At 40.4% G+C, this 22292-nt stretch overlaps 1 protein-coding gene across 1 annotated transcript in view; it reads left to right on the plus strand.

Annotated features, from left to right (window-relative positions):
• Nucleotides 1-22292, plus strand: part of ARMH4 (armadillo like helical domain containing 4) — a 137238-nt gene that overhangs the window by 21970 nt on the left and 92976 nt on the right. Inside the window, exons 4-5 of the mRNA XM_007519246.3 lie at nucleotides 534-743; nucleotides 19914-20171. Coding sequence (XP_007519308.3) covers nucleotides 534-743; nucleotides 19914-20171 — 468 coding nt within the window. The remainder of the gene's footprint in view (nucleotides 1-533; nucleotides 744-19913; nucleotides 20172-22292) is intronic.

Consider the following 22292-nt stretch of genomic DNA (forward strand, 5'->3'; position numbering starts at 1 on the left):
CACAGTGCCACTGACTATCTTGATATTATAAATAATCCTGCAGTGAACATGGGTCCTGGGTCTTTGCTCACTTTAATGAGTGTGCTTAACCAGGTGTACCACCACCTTGCCCTGAGCTAATATATATATTTGGAAGATAAAATAGATTAAGCTGGAGTTGGTGTATTGCACCAAAGTAAAAGACTCTAGGGTGGGTGGAGGGGTGGGGGGGGGAGGGTTCAAGTCCTGGAACTTGATGGCAGAGGACCTAGTGGAGGTTGTATTGTTATGTGGAAAATTGGGAAATGTTATGCATGTACAAACTACTATATTTTCTGTTGACTTTAACACATTAATCCCCAATAAAGAAATAAAGAAAAGAAAAAATATATAAAGTCTTAGTGTGAAGAAGTGTTGAAGTAAGTGCTGGGTTCACTGTATGGAAGATGTTGATTTCATGAATCATACTAAAAAAATTAAAAAAAAGAAAGCAAAGGTGTGCATCTCCCATCATGATTATCTTTGGGTCAAGTCCCCTGTTGTGTATTTGGCAGATTTAATGGACACAATCACAAGACCAAATGAGGATTTCTTCACCCCTGTTTTGGGTTCTCCAGTGACACCCCCTGGAATAATGGAGGAGGAACACAGCATTTTCCCAGCATTATCTGATTCTGAGTCATCCTCTGAGAGAAGAACCATTGCTCCAACTGTGAGCTATGTTAATACTGCTGCCTCATATGGTCTGAACCAATTCGACGAAGGTATTCATGCCTTGAAGGGAATCTTTTCTAGGATTTATGGAGTGAGTAACTGTGCAAATATTAGAGAGAAGTATATTCAGTCTGCTCTGCAGACAAGGGGTCAGTAGACTGGCTCAGCCAAATCTGATTTACCATCTGTTTTTAAAGGGGCTACAAACTCAGAATGGTTTTTGAATTAAAAAAATTAAAAAAAAATTTATTTATTCTCTTTTGTTGCCCTTGCTGTTTTATCATTGTTGTGGTTATTATTGTTGTCATTGTTGGATAGGACAGAGAGAAATGGAGAGAGGAGGGGAAGACAGAGAGGGGGAGAGAAAGATAGACACCTGCCGACCTGCTGCACCACCTGTGAAGCGACTCACCCTGAAGGTGGGAAGCCGGGGGCTCAAACTGGGATCCTTATGTTGGTCCTTACACTTTGCACCATGTGCGCTTAATCCGCTGCATTGCCGCCCGACTCCTGGTCTTTGCATTTTTAAATGACTGAAAACAATGTAAGAAGAATGGTATTTTGTGACATGTAAAAAGTCAAATAGAATGCAAAATGTATGTGTCCCTAAATAAAATGTTTGGGTGGAACATAGCCTCTCGTTCACTTATGTGTTATCTGGAGCTCCTTTAATGCACAGGAGCAGAATTGAGTGGATATGACCAGGATGAAATGCTCTCAGACCCTAAAATATTTACAGTAAGGGTCTTGATGAAAAAGTGTGCTCACCCCTATCTAGATTACTGGTTTGTGACCACAGTTGAACATTAGAATCACCATGGGGAGCTTTTAAAAAGCTCTAACGCCTTAGTTCTCTCAGCAATTGTTATTCGATTGGTTGGGTCAGGCATTAATACTTCTAAATATAATTTCAATATGCATGCTGGGTCAAGAATACTGATTTACCAGGTGGTGGTGCATCTAATTGAATGCACATGTTACCATGTGCAAAGGACTCAGGTTCAAGCCTCTGGTCCCCACCTGCAGAGGGGAAACTTCACAAGTGGTGAAGCAGGACTGAAGGTGTCTTTCTTTTTCTCTCCATCTCTCCCTCACCTCTCAACCTCACTGTTTCTACAGTAAGTAAATAATAAAAATAAAAAGATACTGATTTACATGGAAACTTGAGTTTCCACACTAGATTTTGTGGGATGGAAGTTTTTTTAAAAAAAAATTTCTTTGTTGGGGGTTTAATGTCTTACAGTCAACAGTCAATACAGTAGTTTGTACATGCATAACATTTCCCAGTTTGTGGGAAGGAAATTTTAATATGAAATATATTTTCAAAGCACTGCTCTGTTATTAACACAGTGAGTTGTTCTATTTTAGTAGCATTGCTAGGTTAGGGTGTCCTACTACTTGGAGAGAGACCTCACCTATTAAGTCTTGAGAAATTCATGCCAAATTATGATAAGATTTTGATTTTGAGCATGAAAAAGTAGAACAGGGCACAGTTGCACATCCACAAGCAAGACCACTGGAAAAGTCATTTAGCATTTTGGTAAGTGATGAGATCCTGGATAGACGGAGATACAAATTGTCCAGAAATCTGTTGTGTAGGTTCTTTAAAAATTTTTTTTCATTGGGGGGATTAATAGCTTACAGTAAATACAGTTATTGGTACATGTATAAAATTTCTCAGTACATGTATAAATTGGTACATGTATAAAATTTCTCAGCAAAACACTCTCAACCCCTTTTAGGTCCTCCACCATCATGCACTGGGACCTATTCTCCCCCCCCACCCCTTTACTTTGGTGCGATACACCAACCCCAGCCCAAGTCCTGCATTGTGTTTCCACTTTCTGTTCTTATTTCTCAACTATGAGTGAGAGCATCCCATATTCATCTTTCTCTTTCTGGCTTATCTCACTTAACATCATTACTTCAAGTTTCATCCAAAATGAAGTGAAGAAGGTGAATTCATTATTCTTGATATCTGAGTAGCATTCCATTTTGTATATATATATATACCACAACTTACTCACCTGTTGTTGGACACCTGGGTTGCTTCTGGGTTTTGGCTATCACAAACAAATTTTGCTGCTATGAACATAGGTATATGCAGATCTTTTTGGATGAGTGTGTTTGATTTGCTGGGTCATAGGGTAGGTCCATTTCTTTTTTTTTTTTATTTTTATTTAAGAAAGGATTAATTAACAAAACCATAGGGTAGGAGGGGTACAACTCTACACAATTCCCACCACCCAATCTCCATATCCCATCCCCTCCCCTGATAGCTTTCCCATTCTTTATCCCTCTGGGAGCATGGACCCAGGGTCATTGTGGGTTGCAGAAGGTAGAAGGTCTGGCTTCTGTAATTGCTTCCCTGCTGAACATGGGCGTTGACTGGTCGGTCCATACTCCCAGTCTGCCTCTCTCTTTCCCTAGTAGGGTGTGTCACTGGGGAAGCTGAGCTCCAAGACACATTGGTGGGGTCTTCAATCCAGGGAAGCCTGGCCAGCATCCTGATGGCAGGTAGGTCCATTTCTAGCCTTCTCCAGAGTACTCTCCACAGGGGTGGACCAATTTACATTCCCACCAGCAGTGTAGGAGGGTTCCTTTGTCCCCACAGCCTTTCCAGCATTTGCTGTTACTATCCTATTTGATGTTTGACATTCTCATAGGAGTGAAGTTATTATCTCATTGTTGTCTTTATTTCTGTTTACTTTAAAATATTTCTTTTAGGGTGGGGGTACATAGCATAATAGTTATGCAAAGAGACTCTTGTCCCTGAGGCTCCAAATTCCTAGGCTCTATCTGCTCACTACCACAAGCCAGAGCTGAGCAGTGCTCTGGTAAAAAATAAAATAAAATATTTATTTATATTTATTTATTATCAGAGAAAGAGAAATTAAAAGGGGAGGGGGAAGTAGAGAGGGAAAGAGACAGAGAGACACCTGCAACCCTGCTTCACCACTCATGAAGCTTTCTCGCTGCAGGTGGGGGATCAGGGACTTGAACCTGGATCATCTATCTCTATCTGTCTGTCTGTCTGTCTGTCTGTCTTCTGCAAAACACTCCCACTCCCAACTTAAGTACTTTCCCACCATCATACACCAGGATTCCAACCACACCGCCCCCAAACTCGGATCCTTGTTCACTGTAATGTGTGCAATTAATGAGGTATGCCACTGCCTGGACTCCTCTTTTTCTTTCCTCTCTCCTTCTCCCTTTCCCTCTCCCTCTCTCTCTTTTCTTCCTTCTCTCTCGCTACCTCAGCACCTCAGCTCTGGCTTATGGTGATGTGGGAGATTGAACCTCAGACGTGAAAGTCTTTTTGCATCATTGTTGCGCTCTTTTCCCACCCTGTGTATTTTTTTTAAAAAGAATTTAGGAGTTTAAAAAAAATTTATTTATTTATTTATTCCCTTTTGTTGCCCTTGTTGTTTTATTGTTGTAGTTATTATTGTTGTTGTTTTTGTCTTTGTTGTTGGATAGGACAGAGAGAAATGGAGAGAGGAGGGGAGACAGAGAGTGGGAGAGAAATACAGACACCTGCAAACCTGCTTCACTGCTTGTGAAGCGACTCCTCAGCAGGTGGGGAGCTGAGGTCTTGGACTGGGATCCATATGCTGGTCCTTGCGCTTTGTGCCACATGTGCTTAACCCGCTGCGCTACCGCCCGACTCCCAGGAGATTTTTTTTTTAAATGATTTATTTATTCATGAGAAAGATAGGAGAGAAAGAACCAGACATCACTCTGGTACATGTGCTCCCGGGAATTGAACTCAGGACCTCATGGTTGAGAATACAGTGCTTTATCCTCTGCACCACCTCCCGGGCCACCCTGTGTATTTTCTTAAAGCAATCTAAAAAAGTTAAATTTGGGGACACTAAGTTAGACATGTGTTTAATGTAGTAAAGATGTGGGATATGATATTTATTCTTTGTCTACTACAAAGCAAAGAAAAGGATTCAACCAGATTTACAGATGACTTTATTGAAGAATTTTAGGGCAATATTGTTAGATTTTTTTTTTTTTTTTTTTAGAAAAGCACAAGTTTTAAGAGTAGCACGGAGAATTCCACAGGAGAGTGCTTGTCTAAGAAATGGATCAAAGTGAGCTCAAAGGCTAGCAGTTCTTACGCTCCACATTAAGATAAAATCTATATAACTTTGACCTTAGTGTCTCATATAAGCTGTTTACTCTCCTGGATGCCATCTGGAAAAAAGCAGGTTTTATCAGATTAAGCTGAGTTAAAGATGAAAGCTATATCCATTGGGTTTCATTAAATCAGAGAAAAAAAATTTTCTAATAATATATACTTGTGGAACTATAATAATTTTCTAACTTTAGTACATGATGGCAGTTGTATTGAAATAGGTAAGAATTTTCTAAACTTGCCTGAGATGTCCTGGAAGTTTACTTCTTTTCTTCTACACAGTTCAATTATAGTTATCATGAAAATATATTTTGTCAGTTTTTTATCTAAATTATGATCCTTGTCAAGGTATATGAAAGACATTAAAATACTTTTTTTTCTGCTACACCATTAAACTTTAGACACAATTTTGAACTAATGCACCTTTTCTCCTAAAAAGCCAAGAAATATAATTCATGTTTAATTAATATATGCTAGTAATGTCACAATTTGAATTGTGCTGAAGTATCCAATTCTTTGAAAGCTGAAACAGTTTTAGTTATTTAAATCAATCAATCTGTTAGGTTCCTGGATTTATTGGTGGTCTCCATTTTCCCTCCCCTCCCCCCTCCCCTATCCTCACCCCTCCCCTCCTCTTCCCTCTCCTCTCCTCTCCTCTTTCTTATTTTATTTTTGCCTCCAGGGTTATCACTGGGGCTTCATACCTGCACTATGAATCCACTGCTCCTGGTGGTCACTTTTTCCATTTTGTTGTTGTTTGTTATTGTCGTTGCTGTTGTTGTTGTTGTTGGATAGCACAGAGAGAAATCAGGAGAGGAGGGGAAGACAGAGAGGGAGAGAGAAAGACACCTTCAGACCTTCTTCACAGCTTATGAAGCAACCTCTCTGGAAGTAGGGAGCTGGGGGCTCCAACTGGGATCCTTACTCCTATCCTTGCGTTGTGTGCCATGTGCGCTTAACCTGATGCGCTATCACCCTGCCCACTGGAGGCCTCCATTTTCAATGCTTGTTTTCCTACTTTTTCCAGGAAAATCACTGCATTAAGACTGACAGGGAATGCCAAGGAATAGCTGACCTGGAAGGATGAGTGCATTGAGTTTGAGCCTGAGTTTGAGCCCTGGCACCATATGGGAGTGTCACAATATTGGGGGAAGGTCCAGTTTTGTGGTATCTCTACACACACACACACACACACACACACACACACACACACACACACACACACACACACACACACACACACACACACACACACACACACACACACACACACACACACACTTTTATGTCTGAGGTCCCAGACATCCCAGGTATCCCCAGAACCACTAGGGGCAGAGCTGAGCAGTACTCTGGTAAATCAAACAAAACAAAACAAAACAAAACAAAACAAAACAAAACAAAACAAAACAAAACAAAACAAAACAAAACAAACAGCAGTCAGTATCTGGGTCTTCAGCCCTGGGAAATGGGAAAACCACTTGGTGCTCACCATACAATATGTTAAGTTTCCTTGGATTGTCCTAAGATCACTCTGGGTTTGTTAATGTTTTTCTGTAAGAAAAGAGAAAATAGAGGCCAGGAGGTGGTGCACCTGGTTAAGTGCTCACATCACAGTGTGCAAGGACCTGGGCTTAAGCCCCTGGTCCCCACCTGCAGGGGGAAAGCTTCATGAGTGATAAAGCAGGGCTGCAGGTGTCTCTCTGTCTCTCTCCCTCTCTATCTCCCCTCCCATCTCAATTTCTCTGTCTCTAATAATAAAAAAAATTAAGAAAAAGAGAAAATATTAGTGTTCTTGGTCTGGAGAGACTGAATTGTTGATCTGACTAGATCTGTTTCACCTCTTTCTGTAGTATAATAGACTGCTGAGGTTATACAACCAGTGCCATTGTTCCAGGCAATTTCCATTTCCTCATCTGTTTCAAAAGGCTCAGGCTTTTATTACAGACTTTATGGGATGAAACAGTAGTAACTGACTTATTGGAGAATTACCTTTTGCTAAACACATAACACTTTAAAAAATTATTAGTGATTTAATATTGATTTACAAAATTACATGTCATAGGGACCAGGAGCTGACACACCTGATTAAGTGCACATAGTACAAAATTACATGTCAACAGGGGTGTAATTCCATACCGTTCCTACCACCAGAGTTCTGAATTCCTGATCCCTGCACTGCAAGCCACTGCAGTTCTCCAAAGGTTTTGGAAAAAGGTTAATGATCATCCCTACAACTATCTGTCCACATTTGTACGTAACTTCCCCCTTTTTCTTCCAGATCCAGCTCTCTTCCCCTCCAAGCCACTCATAACCCTATTACTACATCCAAATGTCCCTCTCTTTTTCCTCCCCTCTCTGTGGATCCTGATAGAGCTGGAGTTCAGAGCCTTCTTATCCTCTTCCTTCTATCACTTCTCCCCCACTGAGAGTATGGATCAAAATTGGTTTTGGGGTACAGAAGGTTATTGATTAGGAACCAAAAAGTAGGAACAGAGCAGGTGAGATTAGGGATTTTAGGGTGTGGAAGGAAGGTAGGAAGTTCATTTTAGGCATGTTTCTAGGGGCTCATGTGTTAGGAAGGATCTCATCAGGCTTGAAGAGTTGTGAGGTTGACATCTCAGGCTCAGTAACTCTAGCCACAGTCCACAGTAAGAATAATGGGGGATGATGGCATTAGTAGCGATTTGGTTGATGTTGATAGAGGTGGTATGAGCATATAACACTTTACATATTTAAAAATATATAGAGAAAATTTTAATTCTTAGTTTCCAGTAAAGGTCATATTTAGTTTATTTAGTACCTTGATTTTTAAAAAAAACAAAACAAAATAGGTCATTTAATTAGTTTTTTTTTCCCCTGGCAGTCTCTTCCCCCATTTTTCATGGTCTCTTTAACTATCCATATATTCAGAATCTAAAAGATAGATTTTTTGAAATTTTTTCCTGGTTATTCAGAAGACGGGGGGGGGGAATCAAAATTGTCATTAGCCTGCTATTTATTGTTTACTCTATTTAAGTTGCATTTTCCTATCTCTATAAGTGTGTGTACATGGGTGCATCTCTCTATCTCTCCATGTCTCTGCATTTCTGTATTTTAACTTCATGGATGTTTTCTCTGAGAGCACTTCCAATATATATTTGCAACACCTCTTAATTTGCTCTGGTGAAGAGATGGGGAGGTGTAATCTTTTCTTATCTGGAGTTCTCATTCTGGCTGCATGCTGGAAAGTCTTCTGATAACACAGGAATTTTAGGAGAAAGTTATGTTTGTAAATTATGGCTTCATCACACAACATACTTGTGTACTGAAGTCAAGATGCTTTGTCATTTTCTTTTATTGGCCAAATCAGATGTGAACTGGGAGATAAGCCTTTTAAGTGGCCTTATAGAGAAACTTCAGTGATAAATTTCTTTCATGGCTCCACTGAGGAAACTTAAGAGCTCATGTAATTTTTATGAAAGAAGTGTTTTCTCTTCACCTGAATTTTAATTCAGAAAATCAATTTTTTTGTCTATTCAGTATACATTTCTTTTCACAGAATACCTTCTCCATTTTCATGTAACATTTCAATTGGGAAGTAGCGTGGATGAATGACAGAATATTTAAAATCTTAAGACTATATTTATTAAATTAAATTTATGTGATTTATTTTTGGCTGTTGCTACATGGTATATCATATTAATGAGAAAGTAGTTTGGTGAACTTGTACTATTATTACTTCTTGAGATAGTGTAGTATGGCATGAAGGATGTTCACTTTAATTCTGTCAAGAATGGAACATGTTTTGACCTTTGTTCTCAGAAATACTTTAGGTTTAATTTTACCTCAATAACAGAACTACTTAAGTGATACAGTAGTAATAAAAATGGGGAGAAGAAAATTTGAGGGAGTCGGGCGGTAATGCATCGGGTTAAGCGCATGTGGCGTGAAGCGCAAGGACTGGCATAAGGATCTCAGTTCAAGCCCCTGGCTCCTAACCTTCAAGGGAATTGCTTCACAGGTGGTGAAGCAAGTCTGTAGGTGTCTATCTTTCTCTCCCCCTCTCTGTCTTCACCTCTCTCTCCATTTCTCTCTGTCCTGTCTAACAATGACGACATCAATAACAACAATAACTACAACAACAATTAAAAAACCAAGGGCAGCAAAAGGGAAAATAAATAAATATAAAAAAATTAAAAAAAAGAGAAAATTTGATAGAACATGCTTGGCTTACAAATTCTGGTATTGAAAGGTAATTGACATTCTTGATATTTTATAGTATTTTTTTTCTTTTTCTTTTTAGATTAAAAAAAATATTTAATAGTTTGTTGGATAGATATATAGAGAAACTGTGTGGGAAGGGGGAGGTAGAAAGGGAGTGAGAAAGGGGCCAGGATGTGGCGCACCTGGTTAAGCGCACACATTACAGTGCACAAGTTCCCAGGTTCAAGCCCCTGGTCCCCGCCTATAGGGGGAAAGCTTCACAGGTGGTGAAGTAGGGCTGCAGGTGTTGCTCTGTGTTCCTCTCCCTCTCTATCTCCCCCACTTTTCTCAATTTCTCTCTGTCTCTATCCAATAATAAATAAAAATGAGTAAAAAAAATAGAAAGAGAGTGAGAAAAGGAGATACCTGCTGCACTATTTATAGCATGTGAAACTTCCCCCTTGAAGTTGGGGACAGGGAGCTAGAACCCTGGTTCTTGGATATGGTAAAATGTACATTTATCCAGGTATCACCCTTGTTAGATTGTTTTTATGTGGGAGACCAAACCTAGAGCCTCATATGTATGAAGTATGTCCTCTTCCACTGAACTACATTTATGTTCTTTCTTAGAGTAGATAACATATTTAGTGGAATAATCACAATTCAGGAAACATTGTTCTAGAGATGTTTTCCAGTGTGTGGGTGCACACTATTGTTGCCCAGCACTAGGAAGCACTACCTGTTAAGTTTATCCTTAGACAAATATTACATAATGGCTCATGATGACGAAGGACTTAACTATGTATATGTTCAGTATATATTTTTTTCATTCATTCATTCATTTGTGCATTTAAAAAATATTTAGTCACTCAGATAATACAAAGACAAAATAGGATTAGATCTTGCCTTTTAGGGGGAGTATATTTTAGTAAAAGAGGTAAAATGTACATGAAAACAGAGATTCAAGGTAGGAGGTGGGAATATATCACAAAATTACAGAAAAAGGGCTCAGAGCACTAGCTTCAGTTTAGAGAAACAACAAACTGATATCTATATATTGGAATTGTGTGTGTGTATTTGTGTACATAGGTTGTATACATATGTAATTTCAGTGTTCATTAATACTTAAAAAATAAGCAGTGGCAAATTTAAAAATATTGGTAATATTTTAAAAGGTGGTGAACAGATACCACACACAACACACTGCCAGGCTAGCGTGGGGGTGCCTCTTCCCAGGCATCCTCTCTGGGTTGGAGAGAACTTGACCGGAGCCAGCCTGGGCTGCTACTCACTCAGTGACGTGGGAGAGATGACTCCTGAACTCGTGGTGGAGTGGCAATGGAATGTCTTTATTGATCAGAGAGCAACGCTTTTAAAAACCAGACCCGGAAGTGACAAGTCAGAAATGGAATGGCTAGGAAAGGGGTGGAGAAAGGCAAAAGGGCGCTGGGAAGGTAGAAACTTCCTTAGCAACTGTTGCGAGGGTTTTATCTGGTGGGATTGATACCCTGGAGGCAGGGAGGGTCTTGAAAGATAGATCAAAGGAATGGAATGGGTGGGGGTCTTTCAGGCAAAACAATGATTATGTAGATAGGCCATAGTATCAGGAATGCAGGGTGGAGCAGGGGGAGCTGGCTTAACAGTTTCCTGACAACACACTGGCAATTATTTTCTGTACATATAACCAGACAAGCTTTTCTTTTCTTTCTTTTTTTTTTTTTTTTAATTAGTGATTTAATAATGATCAATAAGATTGTGGGATAAGAGGGGTACAGTTCCACACAATTACCACCATTAGAGTTCCACATCCTATCCCCTCCATTGGAAGTTTCCCTATTCTTTATCCCCCTGGGAGTATGGTCCAAAGATCTTTATGGGGTGCAGAAGGTGGAAGGTCTGGCTTCTGTAATTGCTTCTCCATTGGACATGGGCAGTCTTAAACTTGGCTCATGCCTGTGACAAAATAAGTACACTTTCCAAGTAAGCTATCATGCTGGCCAAATTCTTTTCTTTTCCTTTTTAGAATTTTCCTGTCAGGGTCTCTGCTCACAGTATTCCATTGCCCCTGGCAGACTTCTTTTTGATCTTTTTAAATTTCGAACAAAGAGGAGAGAGACAGAGCACTGCTCTTCCATTCACGGAACTTCCCCTTGTGCTGTGCATGATGCTTCCTTGTGGTTCTGGGGTCTCAAACCCTGGTCCCTGAGCATAGAAAAATGTGTGCTCTATTGGGTGGGCTAAGTCCTGCCCCCTAGAAACATTATTTCTTAAGAATGTTTAAAATATTTTTAATTAGTGATTTTATAGTGATTTACAAGACTGTAACCTATTGGGGGTATAGTTTCATAGCTTTTCCACTACTGAAGTTTTGTACCCCTGCTCTCCCTCCCACCTCCCCAAGGATAATTATAGTTCTCCAGAGGTCTTTGAGCTGGATTGACTACTTTTTTTTTTTTTTTTTAATGTGCTGGGTGATGAACTTAGGATGTCAGGTATTTTTGATACCATTTGGTTGCCTTCCCAGCCCTATTCTTACTCTGTATTTTTGAGATAAGAGGCAAAAGGTAGAGAGAGAGAGATTAAGAAGGGGTGGGAGTAGGTAGGTATACATACACATGCACATGCACACACAGATACACACCAAAAGCATTGTTTACTATCTATGGTGGTCCCTTGGTGCCTTCCATGGTGCTTCCAAGAGGTGTAGGGGTTGACCTAGGGCCTCACGCATTGTAAAACATAACATTTCACATGGTCCAGGAGGTGGCACAGTGGATACGGCACTGAACTCTCAAGCATGAGGTCTTGAGTTTGATCCCTGGCAGTACATGTACCAGAGTAATGTCTGGTCTTTCCTTTCTCCTTTCTCATTAATACATAAGTAAAATCTAAAAAAAAAAAAAAAGCATATTCTTTACTTATTGAACCATATTCTAGGTCCTCAAGAATAACTTTAATAACAGAAATAACAGCTTTTTCATCTAGAAGAAACAACTAGGTACTCAGCCTCAGGCCAACAAGCACCTGTAGAAACTACATCTTGTTCTTTGTTGGGGTGGAGGGAGGGAGGTTGGTTTACTCAGAATCCCTGGCAAAAGGATTAGTTTCAAGTGACTTATTTGGACATTTATTTATTTCAAGTTATTTATAGTCTAGGGTTGAGAATCCCTATGACTACTTGTCTGATCAAGACTTTACATTTGTGATGGCTTTTTTTTATACTTGTTGAAGCAAACATATATCTTGTAGCAATATAATGAAATGATCATTTTAAAGGCATTTTAGATATTTTCAGAAAACGAGAACATTTTAAAAAGCATGTTTCAATATTGATATTTATTCTCTTATTGGTGTAAACATGTGGTTTCTTGCACTGGAGTACAATAGACTTTATTTCTTTTCCTTCCTTTCTCTCTCTTTCTTTCTTTCTTTCTTTTTTTTTTTAAAATTTTTTATTTAAGAAAGGATTAGTGAACAAAAGCATAAGGTAGGAGGGGTACAACTCCACACAATTCCCACCACCCAATCCCCATAACCCACCCCCTCCCATGGTAGCTTTCCCATTCTCTAGCCCTCTGGGAGCATGGACCCAGGGTCGTTGAGGGTTGCAGAAGGTAGAAGGTCTGGCTTCTGTAATTGCTTCCTCGCTGAACATGGGCGTTGACTGGTCGGTCCATACCCCCAGTCTGCCTCTCTCTTTCCCTAGTAGGGTGTGTCTCTGGGGAAGCTGAGCTCCAGGATACATTGGTGGGGTCTTCAATCCAGGGAAGCCTAGCCAGCATCCTGGTGGCATCTGGAACCTGGTGATTGAAAAGAGAGTTAACATATGAAGCCACACAATTTGTTGAGCAATCATGGATCCCAAGCTTGGAATAGTGGAGAGGAAGTGTTAGGGAGGTACTCACTGCAAACTCTAGTATAATCCTGCTTTCAGGTATATATTTTGCAGTAGTTTATGGATACGTGTGCACATAAGCTCTCTCTCACAGAAACTGGTGTATATCTAGGTTACGGGACTTTGTTAGAAAGTGAACTACCTGAGATGAAATTAGAGTGTACTATTAAAGGAAAGGTCTCACCCGAGTAATGAAGCTGAAGGGTTGTCATTCCACACGTGAAGTCTCTGGATACAACTGAGGTGAAGCATGTTGAGATGGCAATCGTTGCTTTGGTTAGGTTGTGATCGGCGGATGCAATATTATTTGGTTTGGATTGGGAGATGTATACGGGAAAGTGGGCCCTATCCAAGGGTTCCAGGACTGGGGGAAGTAGGGGCTCTATAGTGAAGATGTGAGGTTCCTGCTGTCTTAGGGTTCAAAAAGACAATCAATAGTTAATATTATCATCACATTATTTGTTAATTGGGTTAACTTTGAAAATCTTTCTTTCTTTCTTTCTTTCTCTCCAGGGTTATTGCTGGGGCTCAGTGCCTCCACTATGAATCCATTGCTCCTGGAGGCCATTTTTTTTCATTTTATTTATTTATTTTCCTTTTTGTTGCCCTTGTTGCTTTTTATTATTGTTGTAGTTATTGTTGTTATTGATGATGTTGTTGTTGGATAGGACAGAGAGAAGTGGAGAAAGGAGGGGAAGACAGAGAGGGGAGAGAAAGATAGACACCTGCAGACCTGCTTCACCGCTTGTGAAGCTACTCCCCTGCAGGTGGCAAGCCAGGGGCTCCAACTGGGATCCTTAGTCGGTCCTTGAGCTTAGCGCCACCTGCGCTTAACTCACTGTGCTACCGCCTGACTCCCCATTTTTTTCATTTTTGTTGCCCTTGTTATTATTGTTGTTATTGCTATTGTTGTTGATACGACAGAGAGAAATTGAGAGAGGAAGTGAAGATGGGGAGAGAAAGATAAACATTTGCATATTTGATTTTTGGATGGGTATGTTGGGTTCCTTAGGATATATCCCCAGGAGAGGAATTGCAGTATCATAGGGTAGGCCCACTTCTAGCCTTCTGAGAGTTCTCCAGACTGCTTTCCACAGAGGTTGGACCAACTAACATTCCCACCAGCAGTGTAGGAGGGTTCCTTTGTCCCCACAACCTCTCCAGCATTTCTTGTTGCTACCTTTTCTGATATATGACATTCTCACAGGAGTGAAGTGGTGTCTTATTGTTGTCTTTATTTGCATTTCTCTGACAATCAATGACTTGGAGCATTTTTTCCTATGTTTGTTGGCCTTTTGGACCTCTTCAGTGGAGAATATTCATATCCTCTCCCCATTTTTGGATGGGGTCATTTTTGTTGTGGTTGTTGTTGTTGTTGAGTTTGGTGAGCTCTTTATATGTTTTGGTTATTAGACTCTTGCCTGATGTATGGCATATAAAGATTTCTCCTCCTCCTCCTCCTCCTTCTTCATCATTCTGTAGGAGGCCTCTTTATTTAGGTGGTGGTTTCTTTTTTTTTTTTTTCTAGGTGGTGGTTTCTTTTGCTGTGCAGAAGCTTTTTAATTTGATGTAGTCCCATTGGTTTATTTTTGATTTAATCATCTTTGTAATTGGATTTGTTTCACTGAAGATGCCTTTAAAATTTATATGAAGAGTTCTGCCAATATTTTTCTCTAAGTATCTGATAGTTTCTTGTCTAACATCCAAGTTCTGCCCCTGCACTTCTTATCCCAGAGTAGTAGATTGATTTATCTTTCTAACATAAAATAAAGTGCATACCTCTTTAAAAAGATTTAAAAGGAGAAACAGAAACCACTGGGTTCAAAATCATTCTCGTTTGTTAAGTCCCTGAGATCACCAAGTCTGCCTTGCTGAACAATGTGACTAGTTGAAAATACCCTTCTTAGCCTATGGCTTTGACAGTGTTTCCTTTTTATAAATAAACAAACAAACAAACAAAAAATAAAACCACTAGAAAAAAAAAGAAAATACTTCTGGTCCTGGTTAGATGGACATACTTGAGTTTAAATCTTGGCTCCATCATGTATAAGTAACTTTGATGTTGACCAAATTATTATTATTATTTAATTTCTTTGTTGGGGGACTAATGTTTTACAGTTGACAGTAAATACAGTAGTTTGTACATGCATAACATTTCTCAGTTTTCCACATAACAATACAACCCCCACTAGGTCCTCTGAATCCTTTTCGGACCTCTACTCTCCCCCACCCACTCCAGAGTCTTTTACTTTGGTGCAGTACATCAATTCCAGTTCTACTTGTGTTTTCTCTTCTGATCTTATTTTTAAACTTCTGCCTGAGAGTGAGATCATCCCATGACCAAATTATTTAATGCTTTTAGACTTCCATTTCTGTACAGCAAGGATAATGATATCTCTTGCTGTAGGGATAACATGAAGTCTTGCATGTAGCAAATATCTGATGACATGGAACAAATAGATACACATGAACATTTCACATCACCTACCGCTTAATAGCATGTGCTGTTTATCATGCATTACTGCACATCAAATTTCATGAACTCATGCAATAAAATTTAATTTTAATAGTGAAATATTTACATTCTCTATGGAGCCTCTGTCTGCATGAGAGGGTGTGTTTATGTTCACCATTGCAACACCATTGCCACCTCCAAGTCTTGTGCACCTTCTGCTTTGTTTTCTTATTTTAGCTGCCTGCTATTTCCCCCCAATCCAGATAGATTTGGTTTATATTGTAACCAGGTGCTAAATGTGAGCTCCATGATTCCAGATGTCAGAATTTTTCTAAAAGACTGAGGTCTTTTTGCATAATATTATGCTGTCTCCCCAGCCCACCAATGAACATTGAAATGCCAAAGGTGGTAAGGATGTGGAGCTAGGAAAATTTATGTATGTGGCCTGGGAGGTGGTACAGTGGATAAAGTGTTGGGCTCTCAAGCAAGAGGTCCTGAGTTCAGTGCCCAGCATTTATATGCCAGAGTGATGCTCTGGTTCCCTCTTTTTCTACTCTTTTAATATATATATTTTAATATATTTATTTTATTTTTTCCCTTTTGTTGCCCTTGTTTTATTGTTGTAGTTATTATTGTTGTTGTTGTTGGATAGGACAGAGAGAAATGGAGAGAGGGAGGGGAAGACAGAGAGGAGGAAAGACAGACACCTGCAGACCTGCTTCACCGCCTGTGAAGCGACTCCCCTGCAGGTGGGGAGCCGGGGTTCGAACCAGGATCCTTGAGCCGGTCCTTGTGCTTTGCGCCACCTGCGCTTAGCCCGCTGTACTACACCCTGACTCCCTTAATATTTTTTTATTTATAAAATGGAAATATTGACAAGACTATAAGATAAAAGGGGTACATTTCCACACAATATCCCCCCCCAGAGCTTCATAATTAATACCCTCCCTTGATAGCTTCCCTATTCTTTATTTCTCTGGGTACTCTTTTAATATTTTATATTAACGAGAGATACAAAGAAACAAACACCAGAGAATTGCTCAGCTCTAGCTTATGGTGATGCTGGGGATTGAACCTGGGAACTTGGAGCCTCAGGCATGAAAGTCTTTTTTTTTTTTTTTTGTTAAGTTTTCTTTTCTTTCTTTCTTTCTCCCTTCCTTCCTTCTTTCCTTCCTTCCTTCCTCCCTCCCTCCCTTTCTCTCTCTTTCTTTCTTTCTTCCTTTCTTTCTTTCTTTCTTTCTTTCTTTCTTTCTTTCTTTCTTTCTTTCTTTCTTTCTTTCTTTCTTTCATAATGATCAACAAGACTGTGGGATAAGCAGGGTATAATTCCCACCACCAGAGTTCCACATCCCATCTCTCCATTGGAAGCTTCCCTATTCTTTATCCCTCTGGGAGTATGGAACAAAGATCTTTATGGGAAGCAGAAGGTGGAAGGTCTGGCTTCTGAAATTGCTTCTCCATTGGACATGGGCAGTGACAGGTGGATCCATACTCCCAGCCTCTTTCTGTCTTTCCCTAGTGGGGGCAGGGCTCTAGGGAGGTGGAGTTCCTGGAATCATTGATGAGGTTGTCTGCCTCATTCAGGTTGGTGTCGTGGTAGCATCTGCAACTTGGTGGCTGAAAAGCATTAAAATATAAAGCAGAACAGATTGTTTAGTAAGCAGAAACCTAAATGTAAGAATATAGTAGGTGAGCTTTAGGTGTTTTTTTTTCTCCCTCTAAGGTTATCACGGAGTCTTGGTGCCTGCACTACAAATCTACTGCTCCTGGAGGCCATTCCCCCACCTCCATTTTTTTGTCCTTGTTGTTATTGTTGTTGTTGGGTAGGGCAGAGAGAAAAGGAGAGAGGAGGGGAAGACAGAGAGGGGAGAGAAAGATAGACACTTGCACACTTGCTTCACCGCTTGTGAAGTGACCCTCCTTGCACGTGGGGAGCCAGGGGCCCAAACCGGGATTTTTATTAGGTCCTTGCGCTTTGCGCCATGTGAGCTTAACCCGCTGTGCTACCGCCTGGCACCAGAGATTTGGGGTCTTCATGTTGGAAGAAGCTAGGAAGTCTATTTTAGGTATATTACAATGGGCCATGACTCTACTAATTTTAGACATGCATAATCATTGTGCTATCTCCTCAGCCCCCTCCTCTCATAAATAAATCTTACAAAAAGGAATTTAATTCCTTTTGAAAAAATTATGCAGACATTATCTATAATGTTGAATACTTCTGTTTTGTTTGACTCAGTAATACTACTTTTAGAAATACACTCGGGGGGGGGGCGTGAGGGATGGGGGATAGGGGATGGGGACTCTGGCGGTAGCGCAGCAGGTTAAGCGCAAGTGGCGCAAAGCACAAGGACCTACTGAAGAATCCCTGTTCCCCAGGCTCCTCACCTGCAGGGGAGTCGCTTCACAAGCGGTGAAGCAGGTCTGCAGGTGTCTCTCTTTCTCTCCCCCTCTCTGTCTTCCCTTCCTCTCTCCATTTCTCTCTGTCCTATCCAACAACGGCGACAACACTAATAACTACAACAGTAAAACAAGGGCAACGAAAGAGAATGAATAAATAAATATTAAAAAAAAAAAGAAATACACTCTAGGGGGCTGGGCGGTGGTGCACCTGCCTGAGCGTTCACATTACAGTGTGCCAGGACTCAGGTTCGAGTCCTCGGTCCCCACCTGCAGGGGGAAAGCTTCAAGAGTGGTGAAGCAGGGCTGCAGGTGTCTCTCTGTCTCCCCTCCCCTCTCAATTTCTTGCAGTCTCTCTCCAATAAATAAGTAAAGATAATTAAAAATTAAGAAAAAAATACACTCTAGAGGAACTTTTAATAGATATACTAGAGATCTGTAATGTAATGTATAAAAGTGTTGATAACATCACTATACATAAGAACAAAAACTTGACAGCTAACATAAATGTTTATTGATATTAGAATAAGTGAGTGAACATACTTGTCTAGTGAAATATTGTAAACCAGTGTTTTATTTTTACCAGAGCACTGATCAGCTCTGGCTTATGGTGGTGCAATGGACTGAACCTGGGGCATTGGAGCCTCAGGTATGAACGCCTTTTTGCATAACCCTATGCAATCTACTCCTGCTCTGTAAATCAGTGTTTAAAAGCAATGTTTTGTAAAAGGTATGTGAAAATTTAACCTATAGTTTTGAGTGAAAAAGTATTTATTTATATAACTTTCAGTAATTTATATGGCATAAAAGGCAAGATAGTTAATACAAAAGGAATATTCAAGCAGATTCAACAGTATTTGTTATATTCTAGCTCCTAAGTTGAATGAAGTTCATTGAATTTAATAGCATAAATATTTTACATACATAGTATTATATGATAAATATATGAAATCATTTAGAAGGAATATTTAAGGTTTTAGAAATGATCAATTTTAGCATTGTGGTCATTGTTTCAGAAGCTTCTGGGACTCTTCAACCCTTTTTGATCTCAGAGCGCCATCTACTGGAAAATCACTTAAAAAACTCAAAACAAGTTTAATTAAAAAAGTATACATATGGGGGTTGGGCGGTGGCGCAGTGGGTTAAGCGCATGTGGTGCAAAGCGCAAGGACCAGCGTAAGGATCCCAGTTCGAGCCCCCAGCTCCCCACCTGCAGGGGAGTCGCTTCACAGGCGGTGAAGCAGGTTTGCAGGTGTCTGTCTTTCTCTCCCCCTCTCTGTCTTCCCCTCCTCTCTCCATTTCTCTCTGTACTATCCAACAACTAACAACATCAACAATGGCAATAATAATAACCACAAGGAGGCTACAACAAGAAGGGCAACAAAAGGGGGAAAAATGGCCTCCAGGAGCGGTGGATTCATGGTGCAGGCACCGAGCCCAGCAATAACCCTGGAGGAAAAAAAAAGTATACATATATATTGCATTTATATTTATTTATTGAGGGATTAATGCTTTACAGTCAATAGTAAAATACAGGAGTTTGTACATGTGTGACATTTCTCAGTTTTCCACCAAACAATTCAACCCCCTCTAGGTTCCCCTCTGCCATCATGTTCCAAGACCTGCACCCTCCCCCCACCCCAGAGTCTTTTACTTTGATGCAATATGTATTTTTTTCATTTAAAGGGAAACAGAGACAGACTAGAGCACTGTTTGTGATGTAATATAGAACCTCCAACTATATATACTTATAGATATGTATATATATATATATACATACATACATGTTGCATTAATAAAAATTCATGTTAGGACTGGGTCGTGGTATACTTGGTAGAGAGCACATATTAACATGTGCACTGATCCAGGTTCAAGCCCCTGGGTCCCATTTACAAGGAGGAAGAGTCATGGGCAGTGAGACAGTGCTGCAGGTGTCTCTCCTTCTCTCTCCCAGTCTATCTCCCCCCACCCCTCACAATTTCTCTGTCTTTATTTGAAAAAATTATGTTATCTGAACATTGACTGCAGATTAGTATGCATAATACTAATCTGATAGAAATGACTTTGAAAGTTTAACATGTCGGTATTTCTTGATGTTACATGTCGGTATTTCTTGATGTTACCCTTAATTTCTTTTTGTCTAGATGGAGAAGAAGATGAGGATGAAGAGGATGAGGAGGAAGAAGATGAAGATGAGGAAGACGAGGAAGATGATGAAGAAGAAAAAGACACCGACTCCCTGGATGATAGTCTGGATGGTGACACTGAGCTGCCGGGGTTTACTATCCCTGGCATCACATCTCAGGAACCCGATTTGCAGCAGGGAAACATGGATCCTTTGGAGGTTGCCACCTACCAGGTGCCAGATGCCATCGAGTGGGAGCGGCAGAATCAAGGCCTGGGTAAGAGTCCTGTGTTTTCCTTTCTCTCTCCTCTCTCCTCCATTTCCTTTCCTTTCTTTTTTTTTTTCTTCTTTCTTTTCCCTTTTGTTGCCCTTGTTGTTAAACATTGTTGTGGTTATTGGTGTCGTTGTTGTTGGATAGGACAGAGAGAAATGGAGAGAGGAAAGGAAGACAGAGAGGGGGAGAGAAAGACAGACACCTGCAGACCTGCTTCACCACCTGTGGATCGACTCCCCTGCAGGTGGGGAGCCAGGGGCTCGAACCAGGACCCTTATGCCAGTCCTTAGGCTTTGCACCACTTGCGCTTAACCTGCTGCGCCAATGTTGGACTCCCCCTTTCCTTTCTTTTTCTTTTTCTTTTTCTTTTTCTCTTTCTTTTCTTTCTTTCCTTCCTTCCTTCCTTCCTCCCTCCCTCCTTCTCTTCCCCTTCCTTCCTTCCTTCCTTCCTTCCTTCCTCCTTCCCTCCCTTCCTTTCTTGTCTCTCTCTCTCTCTCTCTCTTTGCTACAAAGGCTATCGCTGGGGCTCGGTGCTGGCACTACAAATCCACTACTTCTGGAGGCCATTTTTTTCCTTTTTCTTTCTATTCAGTAGGACAGAGAGAAATTGAGGGCATAGTAGAGGGGGAGAAAGATAGACACCTACAGAACTGCTTTACCACTCCTGAAGTGTTCCTGCTTCAGGTGGGGAGCAGGGGCTTGAACCCTGGTCCTTGCACGGATCCTTGCGCATAATACTATGTACACTTAGTCTGGAGAGCCATCACATGCTTTCCTCCATTTACTTATCTAAATTGACAACTTTCTTTCATTGGCATTTATTATGAAACAAAATGAATTTTTGTTTATGGTGATTCATCAGGGAAAAGCCGTAAGTTTTGTCTTCACTGCATAATTATGCTCTTAAATAGCTAGAGTTTGAACAGTTGTCACTACCTATTAAAAACACTAGTACCTTATTTTTGGAAAAGAGTCTATATTTGCTTTCCAGCTAGAAGTCACATGTAGGTTTTGGAAGGTCTTCCAAATGAAGAGGGGGTGTGTACAACTGATATCAAGGACAAGCAACATGAATGGACTGGAGTCAGTAAACAAATATGTAAGGAGTGTACATATATAAGGGGAATTGCTTTTCATAATCTCTACAACTAAAGAGATGCACATCTGTCCCCTGCTTGTCCTTTAAAGAGTTCTTTGGTAAACTCTCTTTTAGATTTGGTTAAGTAATTGAGCACCTGCCCTGCTCTTGGCATTTTGCAAGGAACTGAAAATACAGAGAAAACAAGGCAGTGTCTTTTCTTGATCAGAGCACAGCCCATTTCATTAGGGTTTCAGTGCAGGGCAGGTGAGCTTTATAGTAAAAGAAGGTTTAGGAGGGCAGAGCAGAAATGTGGCTGGTGGGGGGGGCATTTGGATGACTTGGAATGTTCAGATTTGCCACTTGTCAGATATATAGAGAGAAGAAAGCTTGCAGGGGAAGGAGGCCAGAGAAAGAATAGGCAGAAACACATTGGACAGATGAAGGGACATAACACCTACAGACAACTTGGCATTAATAGAGTAAAAAGAGACCCTAGGAGATATGTCAGTAGATAAGGTGATGGGAGTAAACAAGAGATGCATCATGAAGAGCTTTGGATATCAGGACATTATTTTTTAATGGCTTCTATTTATTTATTTATTTATTTATTTATGATATATATATATTTGTTTTGATTTTTCTTTCTGTTTATATATATGATATATTTATTATACACACACACGTGTTTGTTTGTGTGTGTGTGTTGTGTGTAGATATACCAGAGAGAGGGGAGAGAGACACAGAGAGAGAGAGAGAACGAGGACATAAGAGATACTGGGAATTAAACCTAGGACCTCATGCTTAAAAGTCTAATGCTTTATCCACTGTAGTACCTCCCAGATCCAGGATGCTTTTTCATTCAGACAGAGAGGAAGAGAGAGAGGGAGAGACACCACCACAGCACTGGAGCTTCCTCTCTTTCCATAGTCCCATCCATGTGATGCCAGGGATCCACTGGGGCTCAAACCCAGGCCATGCACATAGCAAAGTATTTTCCCTACTTGGTGATCTATCTTCTGGCCCACTGAGAGGTTTTAACTTGT

Source organism: Erinaceus europaeus, chromosome 16 (genome assembly GCF_950295315.1).
Source record: "Erinaceus europaeus chromosome 16, mEriEur2.1, whole genome shotgun sequence".
NCBI classification, from domain to species: domain Eukaryota; kingdom Metazoa; phylum Chordata; class Mammalia; order Eulipotyphla; family Erinaceidae; genus Erinaceus; species Erinaceus europaeus.